Raw genomic sequence first — 21655 nt, forward strand, 5'->3', positions numbered from 1 at the left:
CAGATCATAAATCTCCATTTCTTTGGAACCAGTTATTAGACCTCTATTACTTTCCTTTGGTGGTGTCACATTTGCATAATTTTATGTTGTCTGTGCAGCCTTGTATTGGTGTCTGTGCATTTGTGGAAGCAAATACCTTTCCAATCTTTATAAACTGGTTTCTTGAGATAAAAACCTCCTGTCTGTTTCCTGAGCTGATAGGATTGCATCCATAATTGCTGTTGTGAAGCATGCATGGGAGGCAGTTTTGCTGGGTCTGTAGTGGCATCTATGACTTGTGGGCTTGTTACTGGGTCTTGGGCTGGTATGGATGAATCCCTTCTGGCCCCTGGGTGGATGTGACTGCCTGTAGTACCTTGTTCAGTAGGGTAGAACTGGGACAAGAGTCCGCTTTAGGGTCCATGCATGGGTTCTCAGCCAACAGGTCCTTGTGCTAGGAGAATTTATGGTGTTTTTGGGCCCTCTCAGAATTTCTGAGAGTATAAACAGGAGTCTGTCCTATTGGGTATATTTGGTAGCAGGACTGTTCACAGACTGCTGTTGGGAGGGACTGGAATTCAGTGTAGGGCCCTTTCAGATCTCCAAGTAGGAGTGTTTCCCACTGGGACACTGGTCATTCAGGATTGTTGTAGACTGGCAGACTATGGATATGAGGAAGCTAGAGTCATATATAGGGCTTTTTCAGAAACTCCAAGGGGCAGAGACAGGAGTATCTTCTGTCTGATCTTTGTGCCAGCAGAAATTCTAGCATACTGTGGCAGTGAGGGGTCTTGAGCTGAGTATAAATCCTTTTTAGGATCTTAGAGGGCACAGACAAGCATGTTTCCTAAGGGGTTCCTATGCCAGCAAGATTGTTCCTAAACTGTGGCTGAGACCTGCTGGAGGTCTGTTAGGGGGCCGTTTCAGAATCAACAGTCTAATGAACTATACCTTACTTCCAGGGGCTCTCCTCCAAAGGTGGAGTGAGCTGGAGCTGGTTCAAAGCCCACTTCCTGGTCTACAGCCAGGAACAAGTTCTTGATTATGCCTGTTAACCTGATACATGGATGAATGTGACTCCTCTGGATCTCTTGACATATGGGATTTGCTGGTGACAGACCCAGAGCCAAATGGGATTGTAGCTGAATTCTCAGAGGAACAGAGCTATTTCTGTTTCTATAGCTGAGACCACAGTCAGTGAGTCAGCTGCTTAGAGGCAGTTCTGTCTCCTCAGTGGAGAAAATGGACTGCACCTTCATAACCTCCAACCTGGATCCTGAAGTTCCTGAGAATGCACTTTGGTCTGTGCATGCAGATGCAAAATTATTGTTGTTGAGGGGGGTTGATATGTGAGGGACATCTCATTCAGCCATTTTCCTGGCAAACAATGCTGTATAATATAATTTTCATTAACTAAGGCCATGATTTTTCAACCCTTTATTTACAAAAATAAAGGTAAATAATAAGCCAAATGTTGGTTGCTAAGTAGGTTAGTTTTTTTCTTTGCACATTAATACTGATGCTAATTAAAATATTAGAATCCTTGACTTTTATTATTTTAGACTTGGAAGACCTGGTGTTGATTGTTATTGTCAACATGAAAGTGGTGCGGCTGTCCTGCAACTCCAATTCTTGATCAATGAGGTAAGGATCTTCTTGAATATTTATATCTCACACACACATTATATAATTGTTTTAATAATAATTTTCTACATGCTTAAAGATGTATACATATGAAATATTATTCATGGTGACATTTTTCGTTAAAGACTGCACTCCTGTATTTGTTAATTTATTAAATTTTAAAGGAAAAATTTGTATTACCAGAAGAGCCTGTTATTGTGATTATGTAGCATAATTTATAGATTAATTAAGTGGTTTTTAAAAGATTACTAAAATCCTTTGTTTGCTATACTGACCATTAAACTTTCACTCTACACTCTCCTTTCACCAATTTGTTTAATCATCTAGTGTTAATTTTCATGTTTTGTCTTTATCTTCCATTAAATAATCTTTTCAGTTTTATAATTTGAATGTCTTTGTTTCTATCTTTATAATCATTTGTTGGCATATGAGTGCATAGCTATTTTGACAATTGGCTGCCTACCCTATTCCTATTTTTATAGACCTATGGTGATGAGGAACTCCCTAAAGACGAAGTTTGTAAAGCTCAGAAAATGTAGTTAAAGGCTGCTTAAGGCCTTCTTGACTCATATTTTTTACAATGGATCCTTTAGTATTCTAGAACTCTTTTATGTTATGTGAGTCAGTAAATACAAAAATGTTTTAAGAGTTTATGCCATACCAAATTTGAGCACTTAGCAAATTGGTCAGTATGTTGAGAGAAAAACATGAGGTATCATTGGTCATTTTCTTATGGCATGAATTATGATCTTTTATTTGACAGCTCTATGTATTTGCGTATATATTTATATATTATATAATTATATATAATTATATATATATAATATATATAATATATATTATATATATAATAAAATTATATATATAAATTTATAAGAATTTTTACTCATAAACATGGGTAAAATACTTCGTATAACTTTGTATCAGTGATACCTGAGATATGAAGAAGTTATGATACTGAGACATGTCCACATTTTACTTTTCTTGACTCAAAAATCTTTTTCAGAAGGCTGTGAGATTCTTCTTATTGACAGACCTAGCATATTTCATGTGGTAGGCATATTTGCTATGGGGTACCAAAATGAGAGAGGGAAATAAAGAAGAGCAGGGAAAAGATTTTTTAAAATATTTTATTGTAATAGCTAGTCATTAGTATCTAGAATGACAGCCTTTTTGAAATCTCAGTGTTACACTGTAGCTCCCAGAGCAAACTCTGGGAGATGGTGAAGGACAGGGAAGCCTGGTGCACAGCAGTCCATGGGGCCGCAAAGAGTCAGACACGACTGAGTGACTGAACAGCAACAACTTTGCAGCTCCTAGTTGAAAGATCTCAGTCTTTCAAGCCTTCTGTATAGATGTTTACTGGTAATCGTAAATTGTTTCCAGGTGATTTTCTCTGTGTCCTGTCCTCTGAGACTTGTCTTTAAGGCCTTAAATTTGCTTCTGTGCTGTTACATAACTAAGAATAAATAAAGACATGTCTTCAAAACTGACAAGCCTGCCAGTGTTTATGTTGTCTATCCTCAACTACTCACCTTGATCTGCCTTTAAATTTAATTTCTGTACTTTTCCCCAAACTTCCCAGCCTCTGACCTCATGACACGTGTTTTTATTCAATTTTTAATCTTCACAGGTCTTCATTAGCAGTGCTTCTTATAGATTTGTTTTCGTAAATGAGTCCTAGACACCCTGCTGATGGGTGTTATGTCTCTGCTGGCACTGTTACATTCAGATGTTCTGTTTACTTCCCTTAAATGCTGTTATCTCCTAGTTTTTTCATAGTATTATTAATACTGACTTCCTTCCTATATTATATACTCAGCTATTACACTAACATATAATTAAACATCTGCTGGTTTATTTTACTTTCATTGCCTTTGGCATAGTATATATGTTTTGTATAGCACGAACTGCATTTTATTAATTTCATGTATCATGAAATGATATTATGTTTTATTCATTTTGTATATCATGGTCTATCGTCACCCTGTGCCAAATGAGTTTCTGCCTTCTTGAGAAATGAAGTCACTGCTCTATAATTCAGAAAAATTGTAGCTCATCAAGTACTTATATTTTCTAGTTTGAATATGTAAAGTATTTGAGAACAGCTTACAAATAAAGCAAGCATACAAATACAAAAATCCTCAAGGTGTGTGTAGGATTCATTTTATTGCATGTGTAATTACCTGTGAGATCATGTTAAAATGTATGTATAAATGTATACCTCTTTGAATATGTGTAATTTACATATTTATGTACAAATATGCAAATTACATTTTAAAACATTTTAATGGTTATACTCTGTTATGATTGTTGTTTTAAAAGCTATTTTTCTCTGAGACTAAAATCATAGTTACATATTGAATAGTGTCAAGAGAACCATCACAATACATGAGCATCTGTTTGTCTTAGGAATTGTTATGGAAGTGTCATTTAGATTCCTATATTCATTAATTCCTAAAAAAGAAATAAATTCAGGAATTTCAGTATAGCTCTTTCTAGTATTTACATGGGCTAATGATTTTGATATCTGTGGTTGAGTTAATAAACTATGAAAGCTTACTTATAACAGAGTACTTTGAAAAATATAAGAAGAATTTTAGATATCTCAGGACTACCATGATTGTGCAAGATCAGTTTTACAGAACATACTCAATAGCTTCAGGCTCTGACATAGGGCAAGCATTGACATTTTTTGCTGGGAAATTCATAATGGCAAAAGTTCTGACATAGTTTTAAGATGATCTAGTTAACTCTGAAGTAAGTAGTTTAAATATATGTATAAGAAGTCATACATGGCAGCTAGTTTTCTGCCCATGTTGTGTCTGCCATACTAATAGGTAGACCCCATCCTATTTTAAATATTTGAAGTAGCATTCATTTGTATTTGGAGGCTTTCTATAAAAAGGCTTATTATTTTTGTAGTTATACTGAATTCTTGTTGGAAAAATGTTTACTTTTACTACAGATGTTTGCTTTTGTCACAGATGAATCTTCTTGAACTGTAAGACAAATTAAATTATATCAAGTATAAACTTTTTAGGAAGAATATGTACATCTCAACTGTATAGAAAATTTTTAGAAATGGTGAATTTTTATGTGATTAGATTGCAGTTTTAAAACTGAATTGGATATTTGCTTCTCTGTAGAGCTACATGATATATATGTAAATAGTAGAAACAAAAAAGAATAGATTTTCACAAAGAAAATATAAGAAATCTTTAATAGTTACAATAATGCTTATAATAATAATAATAATCCCTCTATTGATAAATGCATATTCCTTGAGCTAATCATTCTCACCAATCCATATATGGTAGTTTACCTCCTTCTTCTACTCTTAGCATTCTTAGGCTTCCTGACTGAAGTATGTTCATTGTCCTTTCTTGTATTTCTACATTATATAAATACAAATAACTTAAAGAGCACTGAAAAATTCAGTACATTAGTTTAGGTTTTGCTTCACAAAAAACATAAATTAAGTAAATCACTCATTTTGTCTTCATTTTGTTCTAGGGTGCTTTGGTCAGTGCAAGTTCAGATGATACACTTCATTTGTGGAACCTTAGACAAAAAAAGCCAGCTATTCTTCATTCTCTCAAATTTAACAGAGAACGGTAAGAATGTAAGAGTTACACAATTTCTTAATGTATAAGAAAATGATTTGCTGAACAGGATTCAGGTTAATTTTTGAAAAAAATTTTAAAATAATTTTAATAGCTCTAAATAATATTTATGCTTGCTTTTATAATAGTTATTTACATAGAAAATTCACTGATAAAGATTCAGTCATCTTCTAGTGGAGAACTCCTAGCATTCTTCTCTTCTCTATAAACCAGAACTTCAGCAATGGGTGATACGTTCTCTTTCTTGGGCCAGGGTGCTGAATACTCAGTCCTAAAATTTAAAAGCCAAGTAAATACTGACTGTATTTCTACACTTTTTGATCTTGGAAGTTACCTCCTACACTTTCACTTTTTTGCTTAAATTTATTTTTTACCTTAAAAAATATGAGACAGAGATTTTAGACATCCAAAATTGTTGGTACTAAGTGTTGAGCAACGTTATACATTCAAGATTAACATTTTCAGAGATGATTAATTGATCAGAATTCAAATTCTTCCACTTTAGAGTGAAATAATAACTGGAAAAAGTTAACAGATATGGAACAATTATTAGAACGGATATGGAAGAATTATTAGATTTTATTTGTAACTGTACAAAATTTTAATGTTTCTAGTGTTTGTTTCAACCAGAGCTAGAATATCACAGACATCTACTTAGCTGATAATCCATTTCAAGATGAAGTAAAATTTGTATATTATTAACCATCTCTGTTATTTAACTATCAAATGATTTGATTTTTGTTTAATTATTTGGGAAGCTGTCAGGCTTTTTGCAGTGATTATGAAGGGCTAGCACAGGAAAATTTGATATTAATGAAAGAGGAAGAAATCTCTGAGAGGTAAATTTACACAAATTAGCAAGTACTAGTCACAACTGAGGTAGGTAGATAATAGAGACAGTCACTGCTGAGAGCTCAAGAAAGTACTTCTTTTATTTTGTTGAATGGTTATAGTTCATATGGAGTCATCACCATATAGGCAGAGCTTAATGAAGTAAATGTGTTTTTATAGGTTTGATGAGAACAAAGAATGGCATCTGTTCTTTTCTACATTCATTTTTCTACCTGGAACTTTTTCTTCTCATTTGCATATTACTTGACCTTCAATGTTCTGAGTAATATTCATGAGTGTTATATCCACAGTATTTTGGAATTCAGCATCAATGAAAGTTTTTATTATATCCAGTATTTTTTTGAGTGGAGAAAATTTGTATTTTAGCTATTTGCTTAAACTAGGTAGAACTTCTTTCTTCATATTTGATCTAATTTTGGTTTATTTTATCTTAAATTTTAAAATAAGTAATGTAGCATAAATTTCATGATATGAAAAACTGAAAGATCAGTCAAGAGTTGTTATATGTTTCCTTGTATCTTTACTACTAAAAATAGTACCTACTCAGGTATTGCCATATTGATTTTATCTCTTTCTCTGCTTGTAGCATTTTTTGTTTGTCAATATTTTGAGTAGATCTGGCCCTACAGTTTTGTGTAGATAAGCAGAATGAGTTTTTTTCCCCTTACAACTGGATTGTTGAAGGAAATGTTCTGGTTCCTTTTAAAGCCATTCTGGGGAGAAGAAATGATTAATGATGATTTCCAATTATAATTTTATTAACTCAATTGAGGTGTATTTAACTGGTAGCAATATAAAAACAAGCTGACAGATTTTGGACAAATTTAAACACTGGGAACTTTGTAGGCATTACCTATATTTTTAATTAACTTTTGTTGGAATATAGTTGCTTTACCAATGTTGTGTTAGTTTCTGCTGTACATCAAAGTGAATCTGTTATATGTATATATATATCCCTTCTTTTTTAGATTTCCTTCCCATTTAGGTCACCACAGAGCACTGAGTAGAGTTCCCTTTGCTATACAGTAGGTTCTCATTAGTTATCTATTTTATACATAGTAGTGTGTATATGTCAATCCCAAATGCCCAATTCATCGTAACACCCCTTCCCCTTGGTATCCCTAAGTTTGTTCTCTACATATGTCTCTCTATTTCTGCTTTGCAAATAAGTTTATCTATACCATTTTTCTAGATTCCACATGTAAGTGATTTTATGTGATATTTGTTTTTCTTCTTCTGAGTTACTTCACTCTGTATGACAATCTCCAGATCTATCCACGTCTCTGCAAATGGCACTATTTAGTTCCATTTTATGGCTAAGTAACAGTTCAGTGTCTATGTGTACCACATTTTCTTTATCCAGTCTTCTATTGATGAACTTTTAGGTTGCTTCTGTTTCCTGGCTATTGTAAATAGTGCTGCAATGAACATTGGGATGCATGTATCTTTTTTTTTTTCCCACAAAGAGGATTTTATTGATGGCATTTTTATTTCCCTTCCAAAAAAACCAACTGGAACTAAATGAAGTAAATGATCTCAAACTTTTATTGTCTTCATAATAAAACAAAATATGAAGCTCAAAATTGGATCACTTGGCCCTTTCTCTTCTTATCGCCTCCCAACTCAAAATGCTTGCATCTCTTGATAGCCAGCATTCTCTTCGATCTACAATTGGGCTCAATGCATTCAAGCCTCAGTACAATCTTCTTTGTAGTTTTAGCCTTTTTCCGGAAAATCGGCTTAGTCTGCCCACCATAGCCACTCTGCTTCTTGTCATAACACCACTTTCCCTGGGCATATAAAGAATCCCTGCCCTTCTTGTACTGTGTCACTTTGTGGGGCTGGTGCTTCCCACACTTCTTACAGAAAGTCCGGCGGGTTTTTGGAATGTTCACCATATTTGCGAGAGTGATACCAGCACAAAGAAAAGCGCATGTATCTTTTTGAATTATGGTTTTCTCTGGGTTGTATGCTCAGAAGTGGGATAGCTGGGTCATATGGCAGTTTTGTTAGTAGAGTTTTGAGGACCATCCATACTGTTCTCTGTAGTGGCTGTACTGATTTACATTCCCACCAACAGTTCCCTTTTCTCCACATTCTCTCCAGCATTTACTATTTGTGACTTTTTGGTGATGGCCATTTTGATCACTGTGAGATGATAGCTCATTGTAGTTTTGATTTGCTTTTCTCTAATCTTAATAATTAGTAATGTTGAGCATCTTTTTATGTATTTGTTGGCCATCTCTATGTCTTCTTTGGAGAAATGTCTATTTAGATCTGTGCAATTTTTCGTTGGGTTATTATTTTTTTATATTGAGCTACATGAGCTGTTTATATATTTTGGAGATTAATCCCTTGTTGGTTGCTTCATTTGCAAATATTTTCTCCCATTTTGAGGGCTGTCTTTTTGTTTTGTTTATGGCTTCTTTTGCCATACAAAAGCTTGCAAGTTTAATTAGGCCCCATTTGTTTGTTTTTATTTTCATTACTCTAGACAGTGGTCCAAAAAAGGTCTTGCTGTAGTTTATGTTGAAGGTGTTCTGCCTGTGTTTTCCTCTAAGACCTTTATAGTGTCTGGCCTTGAATTTAGATGTTTAATCCATTTTGAGTTTGTTTTTGTGTATAGTGTTAAGAAGTGTAATTTCATTCCTTTACATGTAACTATCTGGGGTTGCCTATTTTAATGCTTACAAAAACATGATATCATTTTGAGAGAGATTAAATTATGTTAACATTGAGAATAATCATTAATATCACTATCAATTGTGGAGAGAATAAAAATCCTTAAATGTATGGTGAAGGCAAGGCTTAAGTCAACAAAGGAGAATTTAAATAAGCATTTTTGGGAAGTCTAAGTCCTCCTAAATAGGCCATTTAGCTATATAAATTTCTATATACCTGTCAGCTGAAAGACAGATATACAGTGTGAGAGTTGTGAATGAAGTTTTATTGAGGGTCTTACTGGGAACTATATGGCCTGGAAGATAGCCTCTCAGATAGCTTTGAGGAACTGCTGCAAAAAAGGTACTGAAGAACCAGCATCTATATTAATTTTTTTCACTGGAAGAAACATAGAGTCAGGCATAAAAGATTATTGCTAATCAAAAAGAAAAGACATCTTAATGATGTAAGTGCTTCTCTATGTATGGGAAGATGTAAGAATCTGGGACCATTGAAATTCTTTCTTAGATATGAATCTTAACTGTCTTTGGGCCATATATCCAAAACACAATGCTCTATTCTGTTTTTCTGTCTCCTGAATTAACCTCTGGGTGTGCTTGCAGTGAGTTGTTGCAGCTTAATCTTTGTATGACTGGACTCGTTGGGCAACATTCTTTCATATCCTTATGCTTATGTAAGATACATATATACATATTTAGTTTACATAGTTTGTAAATTTTAGCGTCTTTTTTTTTTTAATAGAGCACCTTCAATCTTTGGTTTTATAACCTTTGAAGGTGGCAACCAGGCTTAAATTGTTGATGGTCCTTGGGTCCTCTCATATCTGACTTTATAAACCTAAATATGGAAGAAAAACTTTTTATTTCTGTGATGTATGATCTGAAAAATGAATAAAATCAAGCATTCACCTTTTAAGGCATATTAGCAGTCATTACTATCACTGATCATAAATTGTGTAACATTGGGGAAAGCCTAGAATTATTTTATATGGTTTTCAAGTAAACTTCAACAGGGAAACTATGATATACAGATCATAAAGTATTTGTACTTATTATATCAGTTTATTCTTTTTCTATCTGTGGTATTCTGATAATTAATATCATCAAAACATTTCTAAGTAATATTAGTTAAATTTCCAGGAAGAAGTATTTTGTTAAGAACCTTATTTATGACATCTCTAGCAAACTTGACCATCAGTGTTGACTTTAGGAACTATTTATAACCCAAATTTTAAAATCTATATTGCTTTATAGAGATAATATGGACTATTTCTCTTTAAAATTTTTCTCAAGTTATTAACATATTTGCCTGGTTAGACATTCAAAGATAAAAAACATATGTACAGTGAAGGATCTTTCTTCCTTACATATAAGCAAATGTATATGTAACGTAATTTTCTATTTTATGTATTTATAGACAAATATGAAAGTATCACACATTTCTGTTATACAGGTTTGTAACATGCAAACAGTTTTGTACCTTGTTTTCTCTATATATATTCTCAAGACCATTCCTTATCAACACATAAAATGTTTCCTTATTCTTTTCTTGTGTATGTATGCAAATATTACCAAACTATCAAGACTGTGTAAATATTAATTGTATGCCTCAAAAGTAACAAACACACAGTTCAAGAAAGAGAAAATTGCTAAAATCACAGAAATCCCTCTGTGTTAAATAATTATTACCTAACCCTCAAATATAACAAACACTATTTTGATTTCAAAAACTGTTGTTTTTGACATTTATAGAAATGAAATTGTATACAATTGTTTGTATTTGGCATCTTTTGCTCAACATTATATTTGGAAGTTTTACTCACATTGCATGTAGCTGTAGTTTATTATTTTCATTGTTATGTAGTATTCGATTTAATAGATATTCTTTGATTTGATTAACCATAATACTTCAATATATCCTGGTTGTATTTTTGTATTTCCATTTAACTTTTAGAAATTGCTTGTCATATTCCACAAACACACTTCCTGAGATTTTGATTAGAAACATCTTGAAGCTGTAGGTCAGTTTGGGGAGAATTGACATTGCCTTGATGATATAGAATGGCAGTATTGTTTGATTGTCGTTGACAATGATAACATTGATTCATTGGAAGAATCACAGACAGGGAATTGAACATGGTATTTATTATATCCCACCACTTACTTAGGTATTCTTTGATTTCTCTAAATAACATTTATAGTCTTCTCTTTAGAGATCTCCTACATTTTTGTTGTGTTTAGTCATAAGTATTTGATAATTTTAAATACTATTGAAAATTGTACATAATGATAAAATGATAGTATATCTAATATAAGTTGTACATGATGATGATTAAATTATATATGTCATTTTCTGTATTATTTTTGTTAGAATATAGAAATATAATTTATTCTTTTTTCTATATTCTGTTCTGTGGCAGTGATTTCCACCATTCTGTCCTCAAGGTCATTTATCCGATCTTCTGCTGCAGTTATTCTGCTATTGATTCCTTCTAGTGTATTACTCATCTCTGTTTGTTCTTTAGTTCTTTTCTGTCTTTGGTAAACATTTCTTGGATCTCCATTATTTTTCCTAGATCTTGGATCATCTTCACTATTGTTATTCTGAATTCTTTTCCTGGAAGGTTGCCTATCTCCACTTCATTTAGTTGTTTTTCTGGGGTTTTATCTTGTTCCTTCATCTGGGACATAACTTTCTGCTTTTTCATCCTGATTTACTTTTTGTAATGTGCTTTTTGTTCTAGCCACTGTGGGACTGTGGTATTTCTTGCTTCTTCTGTCTGCCCTCTGATGGAGGAGGCTAAGAGGGCTTTTGTAAGCTTTCTGATGGGAGGGACTTGTGGTGGGAAAAACTGGGTCTTGCTAATGGCAACCCACTCCAGTATTCTTGCCTGGAAAATCCCATGGACTGAGGATCCTGCTAGGCTACAGTCCATGGGATCGCAAAGAGTCGGACACGACTGAGTGACTTCACTTCACTTCTTTGCTCTGGTGGGCAGGGTCTTGCTCAGTAAAGCTTTAATCCAATTATCTGCTGATAATTGTTGTGCTCCCTGCCTGTTAGTTGTTTGGCCTGAGGCAACGCAGCCCTCTGTCTATGGTCAGGTTAATGGCGACCCTCCAAGAGGTTTTACTCTAAGGGGGACCTTCCCAGACTGCTGCCCCTGTCCCTGTGGAAAGCCCCTGCTGACCCACACCTTCACAGGAGACCATCCAACATTAGCAGATAGTTTTGGTTCAGTCTTTTATGGGGTCACTGCTCCTTTCCTCTGGGTCTTGGTACATGCAAGATTGTGTTTGTGCCTTCTAAGATTACAGTCTCTGTTTCCCTCAGTCCTTTGGAAGTCCTATAAGCAAATCCTGCTGGCCTTCAAGGTCGGATTCCCTGGGGATTCACAGTCCCTTTGTTGGATGCCTAGGCCGGGAAGCCTGATGTGGGGTTCAGAACCTTCACAACAGTGGGAGAGATTCTTTGGTATTACCGTTCTCCAATTTGTGGGTTACCCACCTGGCAGGTATGAGATTTGATTTTATCCTGATTGTGCACCTCCTACCGTCTTTCTGTGGCTTCTTTGTTTTTGGACATGGGATATCTTATTTTGGTGGGTTCCAACATTCTCCTGTGAATGGTTGTTCAAGAGCTGGTTGTGATTTTGGTGTTCTTGCAGGAGGATATGAGCGCATGTCCTTCTACTCTGCCATCTTGAACTGGAAGTCCCTGGAAATATAATGTATTGTATATGTTGACCTTGTATCTAGTGACTTTGCTTAAATTAAGTTAATAATTCTAATAGCTTCCTGTAGACTTTCCTAGGTACACAGTCATCTTCAAATAATAACAATTTTATTTTCTTCTTTATAGTTTTATATGTATTTATATTTATTTTTATTATTGTACTGGGGTTAAGACCTTGTATTAGTTATTTATTGCTATGTGACAATATTATCACAAACTCAGTGGCTTAAAACAGCATGCATTTCTTGTCTCAGAGTTTCTGTGTCTGGAAACTAGGAGTGGCCAAGATGAGTTTCTGTATCAGGATCTCACAGAACTACAGTTAACATGACTTTCAGGGCTGTGGACTCATCTGAGGCTTGATTGGGAAAGGATCTATTTTCAAACTTATTTGGTTATTGGCAGCATTCTTTTCCCTAGGAAGCTGGTGGATTGAAGGCGTTAGCTTTTGCTGGCTGTTGACCAGAAACCACTGTCAGTTGCTTGCCATATGTCTTTCTCCATAATCAAGCCGACAACCTAGCAGCTTCCTTCTTCAGAGCCAATAACAAAGAGAGTCTTCTGATAAGATAAATGTTACAGTCACATATAATTTAGTCATGAAAATGATATCTCATGACTCTTGCCATGTTTAGCTGATTAAAAGCAAATCATAGGTCCTGTACACACTGAAGGGGAAGTGGATTTATGCAAAGGCAAGGATATCAGGAAGTGGTGATCATGGGGACAGAATTGGAATCTGTTCATCATAGGCTTCCAGTCCAATATTGAATAAGAAATTCAAGGACAATGTTTTTCTTAGGGAGATTATTTTTATTATTTCATTGTTTAGTATATATTTGCTGTAGGTTTTTAAATAGATACTATTTTTTATCAAGAAGTTTCTTTTGCCCCTAATTTTTATAAGGATATATATTTAAAAATTATGAATGAATGCTGAATTTTATCATGTAGTTCTTACACATCTATTGTGATCATGTTATTTTTTCTTTTTTAAAATCTATTAATGTGGTAAATGACATCACTTGATTTTTTGCATATTAAATGACTCTTGTATTCCCAGAATAAATATAACTTTTGTGATATATTAGCATTATTTTATGTGCTCCATTTGCTAATGTTTTGCTAATAAGTTGTTTAAGAGTTTAATACAATGTTAACAAGAGCTTAGCATAGAAATTTCCTTTCTTTGAGTTCTCTGCTAGGTTCTCATATCATAGTTATTTTCATCTTATAGAATGAATGGGGAAATGTTTCCTCTTTTCTATATTCTATCAATACTTGAGAAAGCTTGGTGTTATTTCATCCTTAAAATTTGAAAAAAAAAAAATTCACCAATAAAGCATCTGAACCTGGGTTTTCTCTGAGGTAAGATTTAAAATGGCTTATTCATTTCTTTAGTAGGTTTAGGAATATTCAGATATTCTTTTTTACCTTCAGTCAGTTTTGGTAAGTTGTGCTTTTGAAGAAATTTATCCTGTTCATCAAGATTTTTAAATTTATTTGCCTTAACAGTAGTATCTGTAGTGATTTCCTGTCTTTCATTCTTTTTTTTCTTCCTTTTAAATCAAGGTAAAGCTAATTTACAATATTGTGTTTGCTTCAGGTGTACAGAAAAGTGATTCAGTTATATATATATATATATTTTTGCAGATCATTTTTCATTATAGGGGAATGAGATAAGCTATTGAATATTGTTTCCTGAGTTATACAATAAATCCTTGTTACTAATCTCTTTTGTATGTAGTAGTGTGTATTCATTAACCCCATGCTCCTAATCTATCCCTCCATGTCTCCTTTGGTAACCATAGTTGGTTTTCTATGTCTGTGAGTCTGTTTCTGCTTTGTAAATAGATTCATTTGGATTATTTTTTAATATTTCACATATAAGTAATATATAGTATTTTTCTTTGTCTGACTTCATTTAGTATGATATTCTCTAAGGCTATCCATGTTGCTATAAATGAAAATATTTCATTCTTTTGTGACTGAGTAATATTCCATTGTGTGTGTGTGTGTATCTATATGTTCTTGTTTAAAATTTTTATTTTATATTAGGGTATAGTTGATTAACGTGTTGTGTTATTTTCAGGTATACAGCAAAGTGATTCAGTTATATGTGTGTGTGTGTGTATTCTTTTTCAAACTTTCTTCCCATTTAGGCTGTTATAAAATACTGAGAAGAGTTCCCTGTACTATACAATAGATCCTTGTTGGTTATCTATTTTAAACAAAATAGAGTGTATATATCAGTCAAAGACTTCCAATTTGTCCCTCCCCCACCACCTTTCCCCTTTGTAGTCATAAGTTTGTTTTCTGTGAGTCTCTTTCTTTTGTGTAAACAAGTTCATTTATATCTTTTTTTAGACGCCATATATGAGTGATATCATATGATATTTATCTTTCTCTGACTTACTTCACGTATTATTATACTCTCCAGGTCCATCCATGTTGCTGCAAATGACATTATTTCGATGATTATATTTCCATTGTATTTATGTGCCACAACACATTTCTTTTTCCATTCCTCTGTAGATAGACATTTAGGTTGCTTTCATGTCTTGGCTATTGTAAACAGTGCTGCAGTGAACATTGAGGGTTCATCTATCCTTTCAAACCATGGTTTTCACTTTTTTCTACACCCTCTCCAGCATTTAGTTATTGTTTGTAGACTTTTTTATTTAGTTATTTTTAAAATTTATTTATTTTAATTGGAGGCTACTTACTTTACAATATTGTAGTGGTTTTGCCATACATTGACATGAATCAGCCATGGGTGTACATGTGTTCTCCATCCTGAACCCCTCTCCCACCTCCCTCCCCATCCCATCCTTCAGGGTCATCCCAGTGCACCGGCCCTGAGCACCCTGTCTCATGCAACAAGCCTGGGCTGATGATCTGTTTCACATATGGTAATATACATGTTTCAGTGCTATTCTCTCAAATCATCTCACCCTTGCCTTCTCCCACAGAGTCCAAAAGACTGTTCTATATATCTGTGTCTCTTTTGCTATCTCGCATATAGGGTTATTGTTACCATCTTTATAAATTCCATATATATCCATCAGTATACTGTATTGGTGTTTGTTTGTTTTTTCTGGCTTACTTCACTCTGTATAATAGGCTCCAGTTTCATCCACCTCATTAGAACTGATTCAAATGTATTCTTTTAATGGCTGAGTAGTATTCCATTGTGTATATGTACCACAGCTTTCTTATCCATTCATCTGCTGATGGATATCTAGGTTGCTTCCATGTCCTGGCTATTATAAACAGTGCTGCAATGAACATTGAGGTACACATGTCTCTTTCAATTCTGGTTTCCTTGGTGTGTATGCCCAGGAGTGGGATTGCTGCATCATATGACAGTTCTATTTCCAGTTTTTAAAAGAATCTCCACACTGTTCTCCATAGTGGCTGTACTAGTTTGCATTTCCACCAACAGTGTAAGAAAGTTCCCTTTTCTCCACACCCTCTCCAGCATCTATTGTTTGTAGACTTTTGGATAGCAGCCATTCTGACTGGCATGAAATGGTACCTCAATGTGGTTTTGGTTTGCATTTCTCTGATAATGAGTGATGTTAAGCATCTTTTCATGTGTTTGTTAGCCATCTGTATGTCTTCTTTGGAGAGATGTCTGTTTAGTTCTTTGGCCCATTTTTTGATTGGGTCATTTATTTTTCTAGAATTGAGCTGCAGGAGTTGCTTGTATATTTTTGAGATTAATTCTTTGTCAGTTGCTTCACTTGCTATTATTTTCTCCCATTCTGAAGGCTGTCTTTCACCTTGCTTATAGTTTCCTTTGTTGTGCAAAAGCTTTTAAGTTTAATTAGGTCCCATTGTTTATTTTTGCTTTTCTTTCGATATTCTGGGAGGTGGGTCATAGAGAATCCTGCTGTGATTTATGTTGGAGTGTTTTCCCTATGTTTTCCCCTGGGAGGTTTATAGTTTCTGGTCTTATGTTTAGATTTTTTCAATCCATTTTGAGTTTATTTTTGTGTATGGTGTTAGAAAGTGTTCTAATTTCATTCTCTTACAAGTGGTTGACCAGTTTTCCCAGCACCACTTGTTAAAGAGAGTGTCTTTTCTCCATTGTATACTCTTGCCTCCTTTGTCAAAGATAAGGTGTCCATAGGTACGTGGATTTATCTTTGGGCTTTCTATTCTGTTCCATTGATCTATATTTCTGTCTTTGTGTCAGTACCATCCTGTCTTGATGACTGTAGTTTTGTAGTAGAGCCTGAAGCCAGGCAGGTTGACTCTTCAATTCCATCCTTCTTTCTCATGATTGCTTTGGCTATTTGAGGCTTTTTGTATTTCCATACAAATTGTGAAATTATTTGTTCTAGTTCTATGAAAAATTGTTCGTAGACTTTTTGATGATGGCCATTCTGACTAGTATGGTTTTGATTTGTATTTCTCTGATAATTAGTAGTGTTGATGATCTTTTCATGTGCTTCTTGGCCATCTGTATGTCTTCTTTGGAGAAATATCTGTTTAGGTCTTCTGCCTATTTTTTGATTGGGTTGTTCTGAGCTGCAGGAGCTGTTTGTAGATTTTGGAGATTAACTGCTTGTCAATCATTTGATTTACAAATATTTTCTCCCATCCTGTGACTCCTCTTTTTGTTTATGGTTTCCTTTGCTGTGCAAAACCTTTTGAGTTTAATTAGGTCCCGTTTGTTTATTTTTGTCTTTATTTCCATTACTCTAGGAGATGGATTGAAAAAGTTATTGCTGTGATTTATGTCAAAAAATGTTCTTCCTATGTTTTCCTCTAGTTTCGGGAGTCAGGATGTCTCTGGTTTATGATTCTCAGGCAGGTAGTCTATGGCTCAGGGTTCTGTTAGTTCATCTTGCCCTGGAGAAACAGAATAAATTTGTACATTAATGATGATATCTGTGGTAGCTGTTTTAGTACATTAATGATGTTATCGACAATAGAAATTTTAGTCATTTGACTCTGGTTGATTAGTATTCAGTTAGCACAGAATTGAAGTCAGAGAGGACAAGAAAGGGAATAAAGTTTTGGTTTCATTTTGTTATGAATGAGGGCTGCAGTTTTTCAAGTGTTTTCCTACATTGATTGATAATGATTTTTCTTCTTTAGATGGGTGATATAATTAATTACATTAATTGATTTTCAAATATTGAAATAGTCTTACATACCTAAAATAAAACACATGGAGTTATCAGTCAGTCAGTCAGTTCAGTGGCTCTCACTTGTGTCCGGCTCCTTGTGATGCCATGGACTGCAGCACGTCAGGCTTCCCTGTCCATCACCAATTCCTGGAGTTTATTCAAACTCATGACCATTGAGTCGGTGATGCCATCCAACCATCTCATCCTCTGTCGTCCCCTTCTCCTCCCACCTTCAATCTTTCTCAGCATCAGGGTCTTTTCCAATGAGTCAGTTCTTCTCATGAGGTGGTCAAAATATTGGAGTTGCAGCTTCAGCATCAGTCTTTCCAATGAGTATTCAGGGCTGATTTCCTTTAGGATGGACTGGTTGGATCTCCTTGCAGTCCAAGGGACTCTCAAGAGTCCAACACTACAGTTCAAAAGCATAAATTTTTCAGTGCTCAGCTTTCTTTATAGTCCAACTCTCACATCCACACATGACCACTGGGAAAACCATAGCCTTGACTAGATGGACCTTTGTTGGCAAAGTAATGTCTCTGCTTTTTAATATGCTATCTAGGTTGGTCATAACTTTTCTTCCAAGGAGTAAGCGTCTTTTAATTTCATGGCTGCAGTTACCATCTGCAGTGATTTTGAAGCCCCCCAAAATAAAGTCTGTCACTGTTTCCCCATCAATTTGCCTTGAAGTGACGGGACCAGATGCTGTGATCTTTGTTTTTTAAATGTTGAGTTTTAAGCCAACATGGAGTTATGGTGTAGAATTATTTTTATACATGAAAATTTTGATTTGTTAATATCTTGTTGAAGATTTTTCCATGTATGTTCATGAGAGTCATTGGTCTGTAGTTTTCCTTTCTTGTAATTAATGTCTTTGGTTTTTGTATTAGCTAACCTTAGCCTCAGAGAGTTAGAAAGTGTTGCCTATGCTTCTCTTTTCTGGAAGAGACTACAGATAACTGGTTTGTTTTTTGTTTTTGTTTTTTTTTCCTTAAGTGTTTAGTGGAATTCACTAGTAAGTGTTTAGTGGAATTCACTAATGAACCCATCTGGGCCTTGTGCGTTCTTCCTTTCTTAAAAAAAAATTATTAATTTATTCAGTTTCTTTAATAGGTGTAACCCTACTGTGTGACTGAACAACACTGATTCCATTTTGTCAGCTCCGTCTTAGGTCTGAAGTACTAATCCCACCTCTTTCTGTGGGACTGAGCTTTAGCTTACTCCCAAGAAATATGCCTAAACCAGATAAGTCCCCTATCAACTTTTACCTTACCCTCATCTGTTACAAAAGCTGAAAGAACGCCTTTTGCTGCTAAAGATGCTTAATGGTCATAAGACCCTGCTAGGTTGGGAAGAAACCCTGGTTCCTATTTGTGTGGACATGCGTCTCACTTAGTAATTAGATTCTGTGTTTAGCTTTGGCCCTTTTACATCTCTCTGTACCCCTTTCACCTCCTTGTAGTGCAGCTGCAGTTGTCTTCCCAATCCTGCCTTTGTGTAAGGCACCCCCTATAAACTTCGTAGTTGCACTTTATAGAGATGCCTCCTTCATTTTTCAGTCTTAAAGTTCCCTCTCAGTTTGAGGATATTATTCAGTATCTCAATCTCCCAATACTTATTCAGATTGTCTACTTTTCTTTGTGTGAGTTTCAGTAATTTGTGTTCTTTAAAGTAGTTAGACCATTTCATATAGGTTATCAAACTTGTAGACAGAACATTTTTCATAGTATTCTGTAATGATCCTTATAATATCCATGGAATTAACATGATCATCCTCTTTGTTTCTAACATTGGCAATTGTGTTTTCTCTTTTGCTCTTGGTTAGGCTGGCTAGAGTATTGTCAACTTTATTAATCTTTTCAAAGAGCATACTTTTGGTTTTGTTAATTTTCTCTCTCTCTTTTTTTTTTTTTACTTTTGCTCTAATTTTTACTATCTATTTTATTATTCTTGCTTTAGTTTTAAATTGTTCTTTCTCTAGTTTCCTAAGGTATAATGTTAGATTATTGGTTTTAGAATTCTTTCTTTAAATTTAATTTACATTTTAAATTATTATATATTTATTTCATTTTATAGTTGATTTACAATTTGTTTCAGGTGTACAGAAAACTGGTTCAATTTTACATATGCATATATCCATTTTTTACATCCTTTTCGCATATAGGTTATTACACAGTATTAAATATAGTTCCTTGTGAAATACAATAGGTTCTTGTTGATTATCTGTTTTATATATAATAGTGTATATATGTTAATCCTGAACTTATAATTTATTCCTCCCTTCCACCTTTCCCCTTTGGTAACCATATGCTTGTTTTATTTTCTAAAACATTCACTTAGTACTATAAATTTTCCTGTTAGCACTGCTTTTACTGTATCCTATAAATTTTGATTAGTTTTGCTTTCAACTTAGTTAAAATATATAAATATTTTCTTGAGACTTCTATGAACCATGCTTTATTTAGATATTTATCTCTAAGTGGGTAGGGATTTCCCAGGTATCTTTCTGTATTTGATTTCTAGTTCAGTCCATCATGTTTTGAAAATTCACTTAATGTAATTCCTGTGTTTATAATTTGCTAGTGTGTGTTTTATTTCAGAATGTGTTTGCCTGAGTAAATATTTCATGTGAGCCTAAACAATATATTTTGTTATTTTTAGTTGGAGTAATATATAAATGTCAATTAGATCAAGTTGGTTGCTACTGTTGTTCTGGTCACTTATATTCTGACTTTTTGCCTGGTTGTTGGAGCCTTCAACTAATTTTCTAACTGACTTTCTGCCTGATGTTGGAGTCTCCAACTATATTAATAAATTCTTCTCTTTGTTCCTGCATTTCTATCAGTTTTTTTCTCACATATTTTAATGTATGTTGTTAGGTGTATATACACTAAGATTTGTTACATCTTATTGGAGAATTGACCCTTTTATCATTATTTTATGCCCAGCTTTATCCCTGATAATATTTATTATTTTGATGTCTGCTTTGTCTAAAGTTAATATATCCATTTTAGCTCTTTAACTTTCTTTTGATTAGTGGTAGCATGTTATATTTTTCTCTTTTCACATTTAAGTGAAAACATACAGTATTTGTCTTTCTCTGTCTGACTTATTTCACTATGTATGATACTCTCCAGGTACATCCATGTTATTATAAAAGACAAAATTTTATTCTTTATATGGCTGACTAATACTCCATTTTGCGTATCTCCCACACCTTTATTCACTCATCTGTTGTTGGACACTTAGGTTACTTCCATATCTTGGCTATTGTATGTAATAGAGCTGTGAACCTTGAGGTACATATATCTTTTTGAATTAGTGTTTTCATTTTCTTTGGATAAACACCCAGAAGTGGATCACTGTATCAGAACTTCTAAGAGTTTTTGTTTCACTACATATTGTTGATTTTTTTTTCTTATCTATTTTTAAAAATCTCTTTTAATTTGTCAACAGACATTTACATGTAATTATCAAATAGTTCAATTAATAGCTATCGTATTTGTAACTGTTTTCTATACATTGAACTTATTCTTTCTTTTCTTTTCTCCCCCTTTTGTACCTTATGTGGTTTTAATTGGACTTTTTATATTTCAGTTTTTCTCTTCTCCTAGCATATCAGTTATACTTCTTCAGAAAACTTTATAGTGGTTTTTCAATATACATTTACAATTAATGTAAATCTACTTTCAAATAACATGCACTAAAGGCACTAACAGGTTGTAAGTGAAGGGATGGAAAAAGATATTTCAAGAAAATGGAAACCAGAAAAGAACAAGGGTAGCTGTACTTGTATTGGAAAATATACTTTAAGTCAAACACTGTAACAAAAGATAAATAATTCATTATATAATGATAAAGGGATTCATTAGGAGGATATAATATCTATAAACATACATATACTGATTGGAGCAGATAAGTATATTAAGCAGTTGTTAATACATGTGGAGAAATAGATGGCAATGCAATTGTAGTAGGGGACTTCACTTTTAGTAAGGA

General features: G+C 34.0%; 2 protein-coding genes across 7 annotated transcripts in view; one reads left to right on the forward strand and one right to left on the reverse strand.

Moving 5' to 3' along the window:
- The window catches only part of STXBP5L (syntaxin binding protein 5L), a 333130-nt gene that overhangs the window by 71570 nt on the left and 239905 nt on the right, over positions 1-21655 (forward strand). For all 6 annotated transcript variants that reach the window (XM_070466030.1, XM_070466033.1, XM_070466032.1 and 3 more), the window contains exons 4-5: positions 1542-1623; positions 5140-5240. In XM_070466030.1, coding sequence (XP_070322131.1) covers positions 1542-1623; positions 5140-5240 — 183 coding nt within the window. The remainder of the gene's footprint in view (positions 1-1541; positions 1624-5139; positions 5241-21655) is intronic.
- Positions 7620-8004, reverse strand: LOC110149086 (large ribosomal subunit protein eL42-like). The gene has a single exon (XM_020911423.2). The coding sequence runs from the start codon at positions 7997-7999 to the stop codon at positions 7679-7681; it is 321 nt and encodes a 106-aa protein (XP_020767082.1). The 5' UTR covers positions 8000-8004; the 3' UTR covers positions 7620-7678.

Source organism: Odocoileus virginianus, chromosome 4 (assembly GCF_023699985.2).
Source record: "Odocoileus virginianus isolate 20LAN1187 ecotype Illinois chromosome 4, Ovbor_1.2, whole genome shotgun sequence".
Taxonomy (NCBI): domain Eukaryota; kingdom Metazoa; phylum Chordata; class Mammalia; order Artiodactyla; family Cervidae; genus Odocoileus; species Odocoileus virginianus.

Bases quoted from the DNA above. Each gene is read 5' to 3' on its own strand.
- LOC110149086 (XM_020911423.2), bottom strand. From the start codon at position 7,999: ATGGTGAACATTCCAAAAACCCGCCGGACTTTCTGTAAGAAGTGTGGG.